This window comes from Arvicola amphibius, chromosome 3 (assembly GCF_903992535.2).
Source record: "Arvicola amphibius chromosome 3, mArvAmp1.2, whole genome shotgun sequence".
NCBI lineage: Eukaryota > Metazoa > Chordata > Mammalia > Rodentia > Cricetidae > Arvicola > Arvicola amphibius.
In genome coordinates this window covers 22847216-22866874 of record NC_052049.1, presented here as the reverse complement: position 1 = coordinate 22866874, position 19659 = coordinate 22847216, and the positions used below count along the sequence as shown (strand labels likewise).

General features: G+C 41.4%; 1 protein-coding gene across 1 annotated transcript in view; it reads left to right on the top strand.

Annotated features, from left to right (window-relative positions):
• The first annotated feature begins 204 nt into the window (after nt 1–204).
• Adamts12 (ADAM metallopeptidase with thrombospondin type 1 motif 12) overlaps nt 205–19659 on the top strand; it is a 96107-nt gene continuing 76652 nt past the window's right edge. The window contains exons 1-7 of the mRNA XM_038323557.1: nt 205–320; nt 3524–3673; nt 10051–10194; nt 10834–10978; nt 11950–12042; nt 13134–13279; nt 16151–16320. Of these exons, the coding sequence (XP_038179485.1) occupies nt 3588–3673; nt 10051–10194; nt 10834–10978; nt 11950–12042; nt 13134–13279; nt 16151–16320 (784 nt within the window). The 5' untranslated portion in view covers nt 205–320; nt 3524–3587. The remainder of the gene's footprint in view (nt 321–3523; nt 3674–10050; nt 10195–10833; nt 10979–11949; nt 12043–13133; nt 13280–16150; nt 16321–19659) is intronic.

Below are 19659 nucleotides of genomic sequence, written 5' to 3'. Positions count from 1 at the left end.
TTTAGGTCTTTTTAATAATGTCACGACATGGGTGGGTGACTCTCAGAGCAGAGTCAGTCCAAAGGGAACACATTTGCCTCTGCTAAATAGCTTCTAAACGCCTGAAGTACCATCCTGAGCTCATCTCTCTGTCTAATACAGTAAGCTGGATCACAGAGAGCCCACTCATACATGTCTTTTCTCTCCTTTTTCCAGCAAGGACTGAAGATAGTTCATCATGCAGAGAAGACACTGTCCAGCTTCTGCAAGTGGCAGAAAAGCATCAATCCCAAGAGCGACCTCAACCCTGTCCATCACGATGTGGCTGTTCTTATCACCAGGTACCTCAAGTCGATGTGCAAAGGAGGGTAACTAGCCAAGAAAGGCTAGTGGCTGAAAGTCTTGTCATATGTACACCCTCCTGTGATTCTCACTACCCTTTTCTTTTCTTAGTCATTTGTGATAGCAACAGCTGTGGTCTGTGAGCCCCTTGCTGGCTCATACCATGAAGAGAGCATGTTAGCAAAATTGTTGATATGGCAAAACTCTCCTTTCTTTTAAACTACGTCTGTTGGCAAACAAGTCTCTTTTCCTATAATAACAAAGATTTTGCCTTTAAAGTTGTCTTCTTTGCTCCAAGAAATATATTTTCAAACCCTTGGTTGAAGACTTCTATAACCCTCAGCTGGTAGACTTTCTGAACTTTTTATTTTTATTTAGTCTCCCCTTTTCAATTTATAAAACACTATTATCTAGGGACTTAGCTGTTCTAACCCACTCTAGCCTGATGCCTAGGATACAGTGCACACATCCTTCCCTGAGTAAACAAGGTCGTATAAATGTACCTTTCTCCTTCTCACCCTCATGCTTTTAACATGGAGGTATAGTGCAGAGGTAGGTCACTTGTTTAGAATTGGTTAGGCCAATTTATTGTAAAGATATGATTTTAGGGGACTGGTGAGATGGCTCAGAGGCTAAGAGCACTGACTGCTCTTCCAGACATCCCAAGTTCAATTCCCAGCAACCATGTGGTGGCTCATAACCATCTGCAATGAGATCTGGTGCCCTCTTGTGGCCTGGAGTCATACATGCAGACAAACACTGTATACATAATAAATAAATAAATAAATAAATAAATAAATAAATAAATCTTTTTTTGATGGCTCCTATGGTACTATAAAAAGTAACATAAAAAATTTCAGGATCCAGAACCATGAAAAGCTAATGAGCTTTCCTAATCATTCCAAGGCTCTTTGAAATCTATGATTTTTCTCACTGGCTGAGTAAATATGTATTGACTTCCTATTATGTTCTTTAATATAAGGGCTCATATAATAAGAGGGTGGGGTTAGTTGTAGCTTATGCAAATTTACAGACATCCAGAAATTTAAGGATGTGTACTAAAAGAGGTCTTTTCTGCTAGGGAGAAACAGAGCCTTTGTGCTTAATGTTCCACATCTGCACAAACCTACTCCACGGGGACTACTGGTCTACCTACGGTACAGTACATCCTAGGAACCCACTGCTTTAGGGCTATACCAAAAGCTTCTCTTGGAACAGATTTCCATATAACCAGGTTTTAGTACTTTCACTCAAAAGCAGGACTCTGATGGTTGAAATTCCGGACGAGGGTAGGACAGACATATGCATCACATAGGATTCATTATCATCCTTTACATTAGGTTAATGCTATCAAAATGATAGGCCTGCTATGATCTCGGTGACCTGTTTTTCACAGGACATGTACCCAGGACCTTCAGTTTTTGACCTTAGGACTCGTCAGTTAGGGCTTGATAATTCTTTGTTTTGGAAGCTGTTCCTGTAGATAGAGGTAGCTATCTACCTTCTAATCTTCACTTATGAGACCAGTACCCCACACAACTTGTAAAACCCCAGACTATTTCCAGACATTATCAAAAGTCCCTTAGGAAAGAAGTAAGGTCAAGATCAATTTCTACTCCTCACCCTACTCCATCCCGTACTGGAAAATGCTGGTCTGAAGTAAAGAAAAGATGAAGAGGGAATGAGTGTGAAACTAAACACTGCCACTGAGGAGCTATTTGCAGACCCACGTTAGCAGTGCCTGATAGAATTGCTTTTGTGGAGCACAGATTTGTAAGAATAAACTACACTCATGTTCCCTGTATGCAGCCTTCCGAGGCATAGTTTCTTGTGTGTGTCTTCAGTATATGATAGAGATTAAGCCAGCCTCCTTTTGAAATCCAAACGTCCTTGTCTCAAAGAATTATATTCCTACAATTCCTTTGCTGTCTCCCCTTTCCCACTCTTTGATGCTAAGCCGTTAGTAGGTACCTTCTTGAGTATCTGACCATTTGTTAATAAAAAAAATCAGATACATGTAAATGCCATGATCAAACTGAAAGAGTTAATAGATTAGCAATGGGTGTCATACCTTTCCCCCAGCAAGTTCCTGAAGAACTGTACTTTTAGATTAAGTATTAAAACATGTGTCCTGCAGTCAAGGCTGGGATGTATGTGGCTGGAGACTGAATGATCTAACTCACAACTCTCCAACAGCTGCTGACAGTGAACATATGCTTCACGTCTACATTGCTTATGGAAGGGGGCTGTTTCTCTCACTCCCTAGCCCTACCCACTGCCTCTGAGAGAACTGAAAGCTCCCACAGTTTCTCCAGGTGTGGATCCTTTCTGTTTCCCAAAGGATGCAGAAAGCAAGCGACCGTTTGTTGCTGCAGATGAGTCCCACACAAACCTCAAGCGCTCAGCTTTGCAGCTGAAGTCTGGAAAGATCACCAGCGCTTGCGCTAACCCAAAGTGTTTCTTGTACTGGAAGAAAGTCTAGTGACTAATTAATCACTCTCTGAAAACTCTTGTCAACGATTGAAAGAATCTCTCTAGGATATGAGGGCATGCTTTTGTTTGAAAAGCTGCAGTGTTTTCTGAGATACTAGGAGGCTTTCTTTCCCTTTTTTCTAGCTAATTTCTGATGAAAAGGGAAGATGAGGTGTCACAGTGTGCACGGGTTACACAATACACAGTATGCATGTGTAAGTTTTATTAGTGCAGTCTGTCTAGTAAGATAGACAATTGATTTCATCTCTTTGTGGGATAGTGAGAGAAACTGCATTTTTCATAAAACAAAAGAAACAAGCAAGCCTCAGCTGAGTTTTGAAAACAGAGCTCAGAAAAACCAAAAGGGGGTTTCATGTCTGAAAAGAAAATTGCTAATCACCTCTTCCTTATTCAATGTTCAAATTAACTTTTATTTTCGGTGGACTATTTTATTAGCCTAATCATACTCGTCCCCTAAGATGATGAGCAAAAACCACTCAAAATAAAATGCTTTAAATTTTCCCAACATTGTAAAGTTTGGGAAATTCAATTAATTAAGAGATAAAATCAGAATGGGTCCAATGGATTCAAAGTCCTGTCCTCATATGGGCTTTATTGTAAAGCATGCTTTGAAGATACCAACCATAGTAGTGTATACTGATGTAGTTTTGCAGGAAGCTTGCTCAAACATTTCTTTGGGTGTTGAAGCATCTCTGGTCTCTCCTTTCAGAAAGGACATCTGTGCTGGTGTCAATCGCCCTTGTGAGACTCTGGGGCTGTCGCAACTGTCAGGAATGTGCCAGCCTCACAGGAGCTGCAACATCAATGAAGACTCTGGCTTACCCCTGGCTTTCACCATTGCCCACGAGCTCGGGCACAGGTAAAGAGTTCAAGCAGCAGAGATGCGCTTGCCGTGTTCATGTATCCCTAGCACTGAAGGGAGTGGAAAGCAGTTAAAACTGAGTATCACAAGATTCGGGTTGCCCGTGGCACAGGCTCACCCCCTGACCTCTGTAATTTCATCTGAGAAGCAGAAAGAATGCTGTATTTCCCAACCTTCATCTACTCTGTACTCACCACTTGTAACAATTATATATTAGAGTCAGTGAGACTTGCTTCAAAAGGCAATGTTTGTTTGCTTCTTTGTTTGGGTTTTGTTTAAGACACAGTCTCAATGTGTATCCCACGCTGACCTGAAACTCACTATGTAGCTCAGCGCAGCCTTTAATTCATTACAGTTTTCCCACCTCAGCCTCCCAACTGCTGGAATTATAGGCATGAGTCTCTATGTTCATCTTGAAATTGCAATAATTTTTAACTTTAATAATATCACTTCCCTTTATTGGTTAAAGACCCTTTGACAACAAATGGAGATCCAAATTATCTCCAGTCCCTGTATAATTCCACAATAACAGCCATGTCCATTAACAAAGGATCAAGAAATATTCAGGGATGATATGCTGTGATGTTAATCTTCATCGTCAACATGACTGGATTTAGAATCGCCATGGTAACATATCTCTGGGTGTGTCTATGAGATGTTTCCAGAGGTTTCATTCAAGAGGGAAGACCCACTTAGTCTTACAATCCCATAGTCTTTGTGACTGAACAAGAAAGATAAAATGAGATGAATCCCAACATCCATTTATCTCCTTGTCATGGATGCAGATGCAAGTGGCCATGTGCCATGTCTTGCCCACCACGATAGTCAAGCTATGACTCAAAGTAAACCCCTTGCCCTCCAAGTCTTCCCCTCGAGTATCTTGCCATGGTAATGAGTGAAATCAACGATGCACAGGCTTTCCTAATCACCTTACCTGCAGTGGAGCAGGGGAGGGCAATCGTGTAGTGATGCCCCTGCCTCAGGCTCCTGTCACTTTAGTCTCCCTGGCAGGATGAACTGTACCCTCATGAACCAAGGTAAATCCCCTTTTCTGTCAGGGCATTTTATTAAAGCAACAGAAAAGAAAGTAAGACAGGCAGGCAGGCATGCCTTAAGGAAGGCTTATTGGTAATGATTTCTTCCAGGTAAGATGAAATTTCTTGAAAAACATCTTAATGGACAGAATTTGATCTGTAGCGGGCTTCCAAATCGTGACACAGAGACATTATTAGTTATGAGTGCTTGGCCTTACCTTATGCTTATTTTGTGCTAGCTCTTACCTCTTAACCTGTTTCTCTTCATCTATGTTTTTCCTCAGGACTTTTTACCTTCCTTTCCTTCTGTGTGACCTACTCCTGGCTGGCCCAGAGCATCTCTCTCTCTTCCTCATTCTCTTCTCCTTCTTCCTCAAGCCTAGAATTCTACCCCCACTTGTTCTCTCTGCCTGCCAGCCCTGCTTATCCCTCTCCTGCCAGTCAGCTTTTTATTAGACCAATCAGGTGCCTTAGGCAGGCAAGGTGAAACAAATGTAACACATCTTTACATTGTTAACAAAGAGAGCAATAAGAAATGTAACACATCTTTACATCTTTAACAAAGTTAAAAAGGCCACATTAAGAAATGTAACATATCTTTGCATTTTTAACAAAGTTAACAAAGGCAGGAGAAACAAACATAACACACTTTCACATAGTTAAAGTAATATTCCACAGCATAAACAAATGTAACACATTTTTGCATAGTTAAAATAATATTTCACAACACTGATCAACACACCCCATCTTTCCAGAGGGTGGAGGTCTGAAAGCAATGAGTAAAATAAATGATTTCCAGAAATTTAGCTACAGTATTATCTGAAAAATAAATGGCCACTCTAGTTGTGAAGAGGTCTTGGGAGATCATTTTGAGGAATAACTTTAATGGCCAGTAGTAGGGTATATTACAGGGTAACTGGCAGGAAGCTTTAAGGCCTCTACTAAGAAATATACTGACTAGAGGCTGAATTTCTGCCTGGACTTTAAGTCAGAGAAAATATTGCTCCTGGTTAGGAAAAGCATAAAAGCCTTTTAATCTGATTTTGTTGGTATGGTTGTAGAATGACAAATTTAAGGTCACTAAAAATATACAAAATTAACACTCCTGATATTCTACTCATGCCATTAGATTTTTCATTATGTAATGACTGATCTCAACAGTCTATGAACTAGACACTATTGTTAGCTTATGTCTTATACGTATATGTTAAGCGACAACATTAAGAAAGAAATCAAAAACTTTCAGAGACCGTTTACATACCAATTAGTAGAGTTATTTAAATATATGATTTAGCTAAATGCATTACTTGAAGTCAGATGCCAGAAAGTTTGACTGCAAGCTTGCTGGTAGGAATAAAGCTTCCAGGTTAGGACCAGATTGAGTTCTTTATGTCCTATGATTCCACTGTGTGGTGTCTTCAGCAGGAGGGTCTTACGATCTTGTTCTGGAGGGTATTCAAGAACAGGGGTAATAGCCCATAATTTGGGGTAATCTAAGAGACTCCACTGACCAATGACTTGTCAAGAGGTAGCCCATACTCAGCACTGGGCTTTTGATTTGATGGTTATAAGTGTCTGAGAGGGGTGTTGTTCCTCTGTTATAGAATAACCACGTTTCATTTCTTTTTATATGTGTACATATTTCTGGAAGGTCCTACAATAACACATTTCCACATAGAATTTTCAAAGGTGTTTGGTGTTCCTCATCCCTCTTCATACTCCCGCCTCGTCCCTGCCCTCCCACCTTGCCCCCATTAAAGCTTCCCCGTCTCTTCATTCCTCTTTTTGCCTCCATTACACTGGTATTCTCTCCATCTTCTCTTGAAATCAACCATGACTTCTTACTAGTTCACTGACTTCTATGGGTATTCAACCTAAGTGTTTATGATCTACTGAATAGATAATGAAAATATAGATACACACAACAGAATACTATTTAGCTGCAAAGAAAAATGAAATTTAGAGGTAAACAGATGAAGCTAGTAATTCTAACTCAGAGTGAGGCAAATCAGATTCACACAGAGAAATGCTGACTGCTCTCTCTCATCTGTAGGTGCAAGATTTGAAACTTGGCTATGTTTATGTAAATTAGAATATATAAAATTACTTTGCTCTTAGTAATGAAAGCACCATGGTTATACTGAGTATATATATTGGCTCAATATTATCACCCCAGCTTCCAGATTGTGCTCTGTTTCATTTATTGAGCTTTTCTCCCTGTGTGTTCAAACCTAGCATTTTCTGAAAGACTTGGAAAAGCTCATATTCCCATTTTCATGGTTCCTGTTCTCTGCAAGTTTCACGGAACCATAAAATGAGTAAACACTATGAGGTAAAAAGCAGATATACCCCCACAAAGTGTTACTGAAAGCAAGGTATTTACTTAAGCTACTACTTCAGCTTGTAATTTAGTAAACCCACTTTAAAGGAATCGAAACAATGAAGACCCAGAAAACAGGCTGGCCAAGCAACCCCTGGGATTGTTACAGCAATACAAGGTGCCTACTCCAAACTACTTCTTGGATTCTCCCCAAGGGGTAGAAGACATCTTTTGGAGACAGATCCTTTGCCACTCTAGCCCTCACAGTTACTGACTCACTCCTCCCATGTGACTCCTCCACCAGCTTAGAGCAAGCAGAGAGTGCCTTTGTTTCATAGCGCCTTTTCCTTCTTAAAACAAGAATAGAGCTTGAGGGAAAGATTCTGTGATGCACTAAAAATGTAGGAAAACAAAAATGAGATCTTGGTGAGCTTCTATATTTAGAGTGCCTAATGTCCAGTAACTAGGAACATCGTGATACACAGATTGTCTCACAGAAATAAAAGCGAGTGGATCATACGTTCCAGTTAGACCGGGCTGCAATAGCAAGATTCGATTTCAAAAGACTAAAGACTTAAGATGTAATTCCGTTGTTAAGTGCTTTCCTAGCAAGCACAAGAACCTAGATTCAGTTCTCGATACTAAGAAAATATGAAAAAGTCAACCTCAAGCACACAGATCCGTACATTAGAATACCCTCCACTGAAAAGATCATTATTTGGGACTAGGGTTGTTGCTCATTTGATAGAATGCTTCATCAGCATGCATGAAGCCTGGAATTTGACCCTAGTACTTTATGAACCAAACAGGGACACACACACCTGGAATTCCAGCACCTGGGTGGTGGAGGTACATGAATCACAAGTTCAAGGCCATCCTCAGCTACATGGCAAGTTAGGAGCCAACCTGAGCTTCATAAGACCCTGTCTCAGAAATATCTTCTTTGTGAATTTTTTTTGAGACTTGCTCCCAGTGCAAGACCTTTTCTAGCTGCTGAATATATGACATTGTGCAGAAAACACTTAATGAACTGGGTGGGACTGATCGGCAGCAGCCTGGGGAAGCCTTAAAAGAGGTTTCTACTCTATTGCTTTCTTTGTAAGTAGATGATTAAATCTGCAGACTTATTCTTGAGGTTTCTTTGTGGGTTTTATATTCATGGACTGTGATTAAAGTTTGCAAGTAAGTTGCTAATACTGTAATACATAAAACACAAGAAAATCTCTAAATTCCAAGTCTATTCTGTGCATGAGCTGCCGATGTTGACCAGATTCCATTAAGGTGAAATGTGAGTTTCTTAGTCAGAGGAGTGGGGAAAAAATTTTAAAAATCATACTTTTCTGTATTGTCATCTGGAAAACTAAGTCAACGTCTCTAGGATCTAAGTGGCCCAGATCTCCATGGGAACAGATTTTTGTAGGAACCTCAGGTATCTTTGGAGAATCCTAAGGATATTAGTTATAGAACGACAACTCTGGGTCAGTTTATTTCCTAAGCATCTCTGGCATGACAGGCAGTTAAATATTATAGTCCTTCAGAACTACCTTCCTGACCTGCCATAACAGAGAGAGACCAGGGGACAGACACACAAATGTTCAAAACACAAGATCTCTATTGAAGACCACATTTGCCTCCAACAGGATGGATGGCTTTTGACCTATAAAATTATTCCCTAAAAGGAGGAAATTAATCTCAACAATTGCTATCTGCTGTGTATACACATGTGTGTGCACATATGTATGCAAATGTGTATATATGTATGTGTGTGTACTTGTATGCACATGTGCACAGAGGCCAGAGGTCAGCATTGGGTTGCCGGTGTCTTCCTCGTTTGTTCTGCATTGTATTATCTGAGACAGGGTCTCTCACTGGTCTTGAACTCACTCAGAAGGCCAGGCCTGTTAGTCAGCAGGACCAACCATCTTCTCCAGACTGGAATCATAGATGCTGGCTTTTTACATGGGTTCTAGGGGACACAACTCATGTCTTCATGCTTGAGTTTGCTGAATTTGATTTGCTGAGTCATCGTCCAAGGGAAATGGTTTTTTTGTTTGTTTGTTTGTTTGTTTGTTTTTTGAGGCAGAATTTCTCTGTAGCTTTGGAGCCTGTCCTGGAACTCGCTCTTGTAGACCAAGCTGGCCTCGAACTCAAAGAGATCCGCCTGCCTCTACCTCCTGAATGCTGGGATTAAAGGCGTGCACCACCACCACCTGGTGGGAAATTATTTTTAAAGGTTAAATTTCTGTTGTTCATGAGACTTTTGATCTAGACCTGGCCTTGCTCAGTGGCTTTAGGGTCTTTCTCCCTTCAGATCTCTTCCTAGTACTATGGTGAATGCCCATTTTCTAGAAGAGAAAGAAAATGAGGTAACTTGCAGTAACTCAGATTTCATCAAACCACAGAGCTCAAATTCAATCCAGACTGTCTATCTTCATAACCTCTGCTCTCAACCACTGAACTGTGAGGTCTCCCCACTGTGTGGGCATTGAAGATCTGTTGGAATAGGGTAAAAAAAAAAATCTGTTTGTCAGTGCCTGGGCCTCCACCAGAGACTCCCTTAGACTGCTTTCTTGGTTCTCTTGGATTTTATTATACTGGACTTGCTTCAAAGAGAAGGCAGGTGTACTGGGACATGCTTTGCTTTTCTGACTTCAGAATACAGGGAGCCAGGCTGAGCACGCTTGGCTTTCTGCCAGACAGGGAGCCAGGCTGAGCACGCTTGGCTTTCTGCCAGACAGGGAGCCAGGCTGAGCACGCTTGGCTTTCTGCCAAGCAGAGGTTTGTTTTAATTCTCCATATGGCTGCCGTGGTTACGAAGCTGAGGTTAAGGGCATGTCTATGGTCGTCCCTGAACTTCCGAGTCCAAAATTAGCTGTGTCCTTCCATCTTCAACGTCTCACTTCATAAACAGCCCCCTTTGGAACAAAAGTGGCTTCCTGTGGGTTTTAATCATGGTGGCGAACCTGTGAGTTTCTCCTGTTTAATGCCTGTCTGCTTTCTGTTCTTGTGTTTTGTGTCAGCTTTGGCATCCAGCATGATGGAAAGGAAAATGACTGTGAGCCTGTGGGCAGGCACCCATACATCATGTCCCAGCAAATTCAGTACGATCCCACCCCGCTGACATGGTCAAAGTGCAGCAAAGACTACATCACCCGCTTCCTGGAGTAAGTGCAGCTCCGTTCCAGGCAGCCTCACCAGGCTCTCTTAAGTCGGAAGTTGTAATGAGTTTTCCTTAGAGGAGTTAATGCCTGGGAAGGACTTGGTTTCATTTTCCAGTCCTCAGTATCACGGTGGCACCACAAGAGTGGATGCCCCATCTGCTTTCTGACTAAGTCCCCTATCTACAGGCAAGTGAGCAACCTGCTTCTCCCTTGTTGATACTGTCCCAAGCTGTGTATGTGTATATGTGTGTGTGTGTGTGTGTGTGTGTGTGGTGTGGTGTGGTGTGCGTGCGTGCGTGCGTGTGTGTGTGTGTGTGTGTGTGTGTGTGTGTGTGTGTGGTGTACATATATATGAAGAAGAAAAGGGCCAGAAGGAGGAAGAGGTTGCTTTGGGTCATAGTCTTTAGCCCCTAACTAGGACAAATACAATTTATATTTCCTATATAACAACTAAGCATATTCTGTCAGATAGGATTTGCACTTCCTTTGATTAACTTTCTTCTAAGGCCCACAGGGTTCTCTTGCTTATAAGTATAAGGCTGTCAGGAAGGACAAAGACTGAATCACTATGATGAAAATGTCTATTGGATGACTGGAAAGAGTTGCAAGCAGTTGCCCTGGTGTTTGTTGGCTTGTTTGCAGCCGGGGCAGGGGATTCTGTCTTGACGATGTTCCCAAGAAGAAAGGCTTGAAGTCCAATGTCATTGCTCCTGGAGTGATCTATGATGTCCACCACCAGTGCCAGCTCCAATATGGCCCAAATGCTACATTCTGCCAGGAAGTGGAAGTACGTGCTTGGTTTCCTAGTGCTCTGGTGGGAGGGGGCAGGGTTTGAGATCCGCAGCACTGTGAAGGAGGCACCAGAAAAACCTTGGAACTGGCAGGCCTGAGCCCAGAAATAAAAGCTTTCTTTTAAATATACTCATGTGTATGTAAACCAGACACTTAGAATGTGGGTCATTGACATCCTAAGACCCAACTTTCTTGGAGTTCTCTGGAACCCAGAGTCCTATGCAACTTGAATGCAGTTCCATGATGATTTCCAGAGTTCACAGCATTTAACACAATAAACTCTAGAGCTGTCAGCTTAATCCTTAAAATGGCTCCTTTCCTAAATGTTGCCTTGGCTGAAGAATGTCATAAGATCATAGTGTAGAAATAAGACTCATTACCTGCCACTCTGCTTCTTTGTTATTTTCAAGTCTTGATGCTGTGCTCTTAAATAATTAACATCTCAGTCCTGCCTTCTCCATTACCACTGCTGTCTCAATTCTGCTGCTCTCCTCTTGATACTATAACTACCTACCCTGTCTATCTACTATTCAAAGTGCTATTGCTGTTATTCTAAAAGCACAAATCTAACCATGCGTGTATTCTGTTCTTGGAATCACCATTAGCCATTGGGTACAATCCCAACTCCTTGTGTCACAATCTTTTATAATTTGGACTCAGCCTACCCTACAGTTTTGAAATACTTTATTTATATTAGATAGATGATAGATAGATAAATAGACAGACAGACAGATAGATAAATGACAGACAGATAGATAGAAAAATAGGAACCTCCTGTCTGAAGTATAGCTGGCATGTTTCTTCTTCACTTTGCTCATACCTTCTTTTGCCATGGAGAAACTTTTTAACTTAATGTAATCCTATTTGTCAATCCTTGGTACCTGTTAGTTTCTTACCTTCTAAGTTAGTCATTTTTTGTTCCCCCAGATATGCTTCCATACAGCAATTTTCACGTTTGTTTTTCAGAATGTTTGCCAGACACTGTGGTGCTCTGTGAAAGGCTTCTGCCGCTCGAAGCTGGACGCGGCTGCAGACGGGACGCGCTGTGGTGAAAAGAAGGTGATGTATCGTTGGCCTGAGGAAGAAAGGTGGGAGGGCAAATGTCTCAGAATGGGGTGGAAAGAAGGCCCGGGAGGGCATGAGGAGCACCCAGTGTCTCTCACACAGTCAGACCAGACACAGAAGGCTCTAGAAGGCATGAGGAGCACCCAGTGTCTCTCACAGAGTCAGACCAGACACAGAAGGCTCTAGAGGGCTTGAGGATCACCCAGTGTCTCTCACAGAGTCAGTCAGACCAGACACAGAAGGCTCTAGAAGGCATGAGGAGCACCCAGTGTCTCTCACACAGTCAGACCAGACACAGAAGGCTCTAGAAGGCATGAGGAGCACCCAGTGTCTCTCACAGAGTCAGAACAGACACAGAAGGCTCTAGAGGGCATGAGGAGCACCCAGTGTCTCTCACAGAGACAGAACAGACATGGGAAAGGATTCCACTTCTGCTGCTCTTTCCAGCCTTTGCTGGGGCCCAGTGGTCTGTGAGAAAGGGCTGAGCATAGTTCTAAAGTTGACTTTCAGAGCATTGGCCCCCTCTTCCCCTGATGAACGTCTGTGGAGTTTCTGGTCTCTTCTGAGCTTGCTACTAACTTTAATTTTTGATATTTCTCCCTTAGTATTGAAGACTGAAAAGCATAGGCAAGTTTTGCTTCTTCTTTTCATAAACATCAGAGTGGGGTCATTAACAGTCTTGCTTCTCATTGTCTGGCATGACTGATGGCCCTAGAGTTCTGCCCACTTTCTGAAGCAGAGAAGTCCCACAGCCACAACTCAGACATTAGGTCTCCTCCAGACTGCCCAAGGAGATGGTGAACTATTAAGAAAGTTGGCTTATTGTGAATCTATGGCTTAGGAGCTTAGTGGGTGTCTTGATATAGCTTGAGTTTGGTATCCTCCATCTCCGAGTTTATAGATATGGTATAAAAATGATGCTAGAAGCTAAACTTATCTGAGGAAGCTCTGTGAGCCCTTTTCTGTGTGACCCCTGATGTCTTTTGGCATGGAAAGAATTGGGTTTAGACTTGCAAATTCTTGGGCCTGCTTGCTATGGAATATTCCTGACATGTGTGTTCCCACCCCATCACATCTCTTTGCAGTGGTGTATGGCTGGAAAGTGTATCACGGTGGGGAAGAAACCAGAGAGCATCCCTGGAGGCTGGGGACGCTGGTCATCCTGGTCCCACTGCTCCAGGACCTGTGGGGCAGGAGCACAGAGTGCAGAGAGGCTCTGCAACAACCCCGAGTAAGGCCTGGCATGAACACTTGCTCTCCTCACTTCTGGATGTGCTGGGAGGCTATTCTCAAATGGCACGACACCATTCTTGAAGGTGTCTGAAGAAAACTAGACTAATTCCCAAACACAGAAAGACCCAGATAATTCCCAAACACAGAAAGACCCAGATGATTCATTCATGTGAAACAAAGCACTTCTGTTTTGATAAGTTTTAACTTGACTTCTGCATCTCAAACACAAGTAATCTTATTCCATCACTTGAGTGAAAGAAAGCAAACTTCTTTTAAATACAGACATGTTTTCTGTGTGGAAGTCTCTGGGAGCTTATGCAATTAAATCCTTCCAGATAACTATACCATCTCAGTAAGAAATAGATTCATTAAACTCAATTTTGTTGATATGATTATAGGTAGCTTTCAATCACAATGAATGTACAATTACATCAAAGTGTTCATCCCTCATATAAGTGATAAAATGGGCACACACATTTCTGAAGTTAATTATCACTAATATTATAACAACATATTTCTATGCATTTTAGGATTCCATAATGACCTATAAAGAATTTCATAATTCACTTTTTAATTTTTAATCTAATTTTTCATATAATAAACTTACAATGTTACTATATGTGTTTAAGTTAAGTTTAAATTGTCATGCTTTTAAAAATATTGCATTCTTGGTTTCATTATTTCCTCATATACAAGTTTTAAGTATACATTTTTTAAGGATATATTTGCTTCTTCCTAGAAGTGGAAACTAGACTATGCTTCTTTTTCCTAGATTTGCCTTATTGCAGAATAAGAGCCATGTATTTTTTTAAAGTGATAAAAGTGGTTACAAAGCCTCTCAGTATCTAAGTTCCAAATCTTAATCTTCTTCTTTTCTTAATTAACATAATACTGTTTGTAAACTGTATATGGACATGTGCTACATATACATACAATTTGTTATATATAAAGTGTGGGTTTTTTGCAAACAACAAATAAGTATTTTATTTTATTTTTGTTTTGTTTTTCCATTCAAAAATTTACACTTCATCCACTCTTCCCATTCCCCACCTGCTCCCCTACTGCCCCTCCTCCCTCCCTCTCCCTCCTTAAGAAAGGGCAGGGAACCCTGCCCTGTGGGAAGTCCAAAATCCTCCCCACTACATCCAGGCCTAGGAAGCTGTGCATCCTAATAGAATAGGGTCCCAAAAAGTCAGTACATGCAGTAGAAACTTGTCCCTGTGCCTTTATCAATGGCTTCTCAGTCAGTCCCTATTGTCAGCCACATCCAGAGAGTCTGGTTTGATCACATGCTCATTCAGACCTGGTCCAGCTGGATTTGGTGAGCTCCCATTAGAACAGGCAAACTGCCTCAGTGGGTGGACCAACCCCTCACGGTCCTGACTTCCTTGCTCATCTTCTCCCTCCTTCTGCTCTTCAACTGGACCTTGGGAGCTCATTCCATTGCTCTGATGAGTGTCTCTGTTTCTATCTCCATCCATCGCTGGACAAAGATTCTATGGTGATATTCGAGATAATCATCAGTGTGATAGTGGGGCAAGGCCAGTTCAGGCACCCTCTGCTCTGCTGCCCAAGGACCTAGCTCAGGACATCCTCGTGGACACCTGGGATCCCTTCTAGAGCAGGGAAGAAGATATCTACATTAAGGGAGCCATTTTGGGGTTGGCTAAAGTGTGTTTTTATCAGAGGATTAGATTTTAATATCTGTAGTTTAATATATTACATATTATGTAATAAATTACAAAGAAGTGGTACTTGTGAGGTCATCACTTACAAATGTTAGGATTTGCTTGAGGAATTAACGATGCAATTGTTTTAAAATATTGCCTCTCGATAAAACTCCAATACCTCAAAAATTCAACAGCAGGACTGTCATATACAGTACTTTATTTCTAGACAAAATACTTGTCAGGTTGGTCAGAGGTGTGCCTTAAGAGACAGGAAATGGAGGCAATTTTCTCTGAGATTTGTATGGATTCAGCCACCACATCTTCCTTGGGAAGATGTTTAGCAACACATGCTCTTCAGAGAAGGTATATGGCCTAGCTGAGGCACCGCAAAATGATCCCCAGCCCAGAGTTAAAGGACAATGTTTTCTCATGCCCATCACCAAGGCTGCAATTCTGATGACATCTGACCCCATAACTCATTTTCTTGAGACCTCTGTCAATGGGAACAGGTTGTATAAAGGCCTTTGTGATTCCTGTCACAGAGTGTATGAGCCAACTAGACCCACTTATGCTGAAAGGCTGTAGCTTTCTTTGATCACAACTGATATGCAATGGTCTAAAAAACCTTATTTTTCCCTGGGTTCTTTTCCTGACCTTATCTTCAGCAAGTCAAGTGAGACCATTACAGGGACAGTGAAACACTTGCACAGCTTGGCTCCTAAGGAGCTCTTCTTGTTAATACTTGTCAGTTGGAAATGAGAAGGGCAAGTGCCAAGTCACAGAGTCCCTGTTAATGAATGGAGACTAGCGTGACCTCAGAAGTTAAGGCCAATTCGTGGTACCTCCTCAAGGAAGAGACGAAGGAAGAGTCTGCTGTGTGAGCTACCCGAGTTCAGCTTGCACTAAGAAAGATGGGGAAGGGGGAGTAGACTGAGTCTCATGGTTGTCACAGAGAACACCAACACAACTAGACCTATGGGATTGTTTCTCGGAACTGCAAGTTGACTGAGAGAGCAAATGGATAAGAACTCAAGCTGCAGCTCATAACACATGTAATTGGAAGGCTTTATCTGTTTCTTCAGGCCAGAAACTGACATGGTTTGACAAGGAACAGTCATGGCTAGGTGGTAAAGGATTTTAAAGGGAAATTGTGGGCTTCTCAGGAAACTTAAAGAACAGCTTGTCTGTTTTATCTGTAGACCAAAGTTTGGCGGGAAATACTGCACTGGAGAAAGAAAACGCTATCGCTTATGCAACGTCCGTCCCTGCCGCTCAGATACTCCGACTTTCCGGCAGATGCAGTGCAGTGAATTTGACACCGTTCCCTACAAAAATGCATTCTATCGCTGGTTTCCAGTGTTTAATCAAGGTAAGGGGCCTTCAACATGAGTCTCAGATCTAGAGTTTCTCAGAAGCTCTACAAAGGTCATCAGGGGTTCTCAATTGTAGAAAACAATTATACTAACTGACTCAAGCTGACCTCTAAATGTTGAAGGCTGAGTATGAGATGAAAAGTAATGTCCTTCAAACATGGAGCCTTGCTTGCATAAATAAGACATGAAGGAATTTAGATATTCATTGCTTGTTGGTGGTCCCTTGGAACGGAATGTGATTTCGGTAGATATTCAGGACAGATGGGGCAGAAATAATTTCAGTACAGCTGATGAGTTTAGGTAAATAGGTCTTTCTGTGAAGGAAAGAAAAAGTAAGGCATTGAAAAAAAAAGTCATTCCATATGGAGGAGAACATGTCAAAAAGTCAAGAGAGTAAAAATGACTTCATCAGAAATGAATGCTGGGCCTGAGATCAACATTCCATGTGTGAAGCATAGTACGAGAAGATTCAAAGTAAAATCAAAGATCTCAAGGATGCGTGTCAAGGGATAGAAGACTGACTAAGATGAAGAATGTAACTACCGTGTTGACCACACTGTCAGATATAGTTCTACATTCTTTCCTGAGCATGAAGTCAGCAATCCATTATCTATGTTACTCATTATTACTTGAACAAGAAATAAAACAAGAAAGATCTCCCTAACTTAAGGCTATCTGAGGCAAGGGAGTAAAAAGAATAGCTAATCTAACTTTCATGTGATGATTAGATTCCTGAAATTCCAATGTGCTGAGAGTCATGGGGAGCCACAGATGCAAGAACCTCCCAGTTGGCTTCTACAACAATTCTAGCCAACAGCTCTAGTCAAAAGCTCTTCAGAGATTTGCCCATTTTGAGTCTCCAAAGCATCTTGTTGGCTATCGTTTTTCCTTGTCCCCAGTTCTTGCTTTATGGGAGTGAGGCAATCGGGGTATTGGTGCAATCGAAACGTTCGCTTTAGGAAAACAAATGTGTAGGTCTCCTCACGGGCTCCCAAACAAGTGATGAGAAAGGAACATATAGTCAGTGCCATTTGTGTCTGTGTCCTGCATATTATGTTGAAAGTGTTGGGGCCACTGAATTTATGGGCTGAATGAGTAGCCTTCTAGGATTAACATATGAAAACATGTCCCTTGGTCTTATGGGTGCTCAGTTTGTATCCCTTACCCTCCCCAAGGGTGCAGAATTGGACTTGAGTGTATTGAATGCTAATAGTTCAAATAGCTTGACTTGACAGAAAAAGGGTTGATTCAGTTTGGCTTTTCATTGATTTATAAGCAATTATTATGTATCTACTTTTTGCTTAGTATGGCTGTGGGTACTAAATAAATGAGGGTCATAAGAGTAGGCAAAGCTTTTGTATGCTTTGGAGTGACTAGTTTCCATTTTTATCACTGGAATTGAATATGACGGCTGAGCTGTTTATCTGTGATCAAAGCATCAATCCTCCAGCCTAGTGTCTTCCCCACATCTGAACAGCTGCTGTTTCCCACAAGCCACACAAAATGCATCAAAACTTTTCCTCATCTTAAATATTTTTATCCTTCATTTTAAGTTTGATGTTTCTACTTCTAATGATCACTTCTTAAGATTATTAACCCTGAAGGTCAAGCCATCCTGTTTTATAGCAGGATCAAAAATGCAACCTTTGATTCAATAATTGCATCCAGTTACATGAGCTTTTTTGGGAGAGCAGATGGATCACACAGTGCGAGGGTAAGATTCATCTATTAAAAACAAGTTTTATTTAATTTTTGCATTTTTTGTACCTAAAAAGTGATCACTTTTGGGGTCACTGACAAAAAGTATTAAGTGACTGCATTTCTGCAGAACTGAAAGCGCAAACTTTGACTCGGTAAATTCACTCAGCCACACAAGCTTGTTGGTAAGGTTAATCAGGCAGTTTGAGGGCAAGAGTTCACCTGCAAATTGATTTTAGTGCTTTCACTTAGCCAAATTACAAATGCTATTGAAGGCTAGAGGGAAAACATCCCATAACCAAGACGAAGAGATACAGCAGGGAGGGTGAATAGATGTGAGACAATGAATTCAGCACGAGAGGTTTTAGACTCTGTGGCCCACATCTGAGTCAGTGAATCTCTGGTCCACACGAGGACCGGCGAGAATGAAAACCATCCATTGCCACCCTTGTCTCCATACGTAGAACCCCTTGTGACAAGATATTGATACCTACAGACTCACTCAAAGTACCATGAAGGAGAGGCTGGAGAAGTGGGGCTGGGACACATGCAGGACTTTTGACTCAGCATCACAAACTGCTTAAAGGACACTAAACCTTCCGTTTTCATTGCCTTCTTCAATCAGGGTTTTCCCTGGTCTAAAGCATAGATAAACTCTGAAAGGGTAAAAGCAGTTGGTCTAGTGGATGTAGAAGTGGGGGGTTACAGTGAGGGAACAATAGGGGTAAGAGGGTAGATGAGGCAAGGAGAGAGGAAAATCTGCTAAGATAAGACACACTTTGATTGAAAATGTCATAATGTTATATAATATATTATATGCTAATTTTAAAGATAAATTAAAAACAGTGGTTGATCTACATAGTACCTGCTATTGTTTTTGCCACAGATATCTAAGGATATTTGAAGCATTTATCTAATTGTTCTTTACCAATAAAATAATCAGGAGTCAGATATTGGGATAAGAACCTGAAAAATCAGAGAAGCAGGAGAGGAGCCACCAGTGACTTCCTACCTCTTCTGATCTTCCTCCAAAAAGGCTGAGATTCTCTCTCAGACCGCCTTATTCCTTTCTGTCTCCTATCTGTCCACAGACCTCCTTAACCCTATAGTCAATGTTGCTTAACTAGTGGCTAGTCCACCCTCTGACTCAAAGCGAGCTTTATTTTCAGAATAAACTCAAACTATCACACAACAGATATTTCTGAGGCTAGAAAACTTCACACTTACATTCAACAGACATTTGTGTTTTGTATGTGCCACATACTTCCCGTATGTTTGCATGCTCTAACATACAAAGTGTGTGTCAACCCTATGCTGGGAAGACAGAACGGAGGGGAGTTTTGAAATAAAAACCTCTCATCATGGAAATATGTTGTGATAACCATGAAATAAAAGAGAGTATTCAATTTCTATTGTTTCAGAGCCGAGGCATTGCTGTGGAAAGGATTATATGTGTTTTATAAACTGTAAATGTTCCCAATCGCATGGGAGAAAAATGCACTCTCATTATCTCTTCGCATTCAATCTGTTCCCAGGAAGTAATCATTGTTAATAGCACATTCTTTGTTTGCACAAGAATAGCCTGTCCTTGTCGATTTTGAAGCTTTCTTGATTCCTTAAGTGTAGATCATGGAATG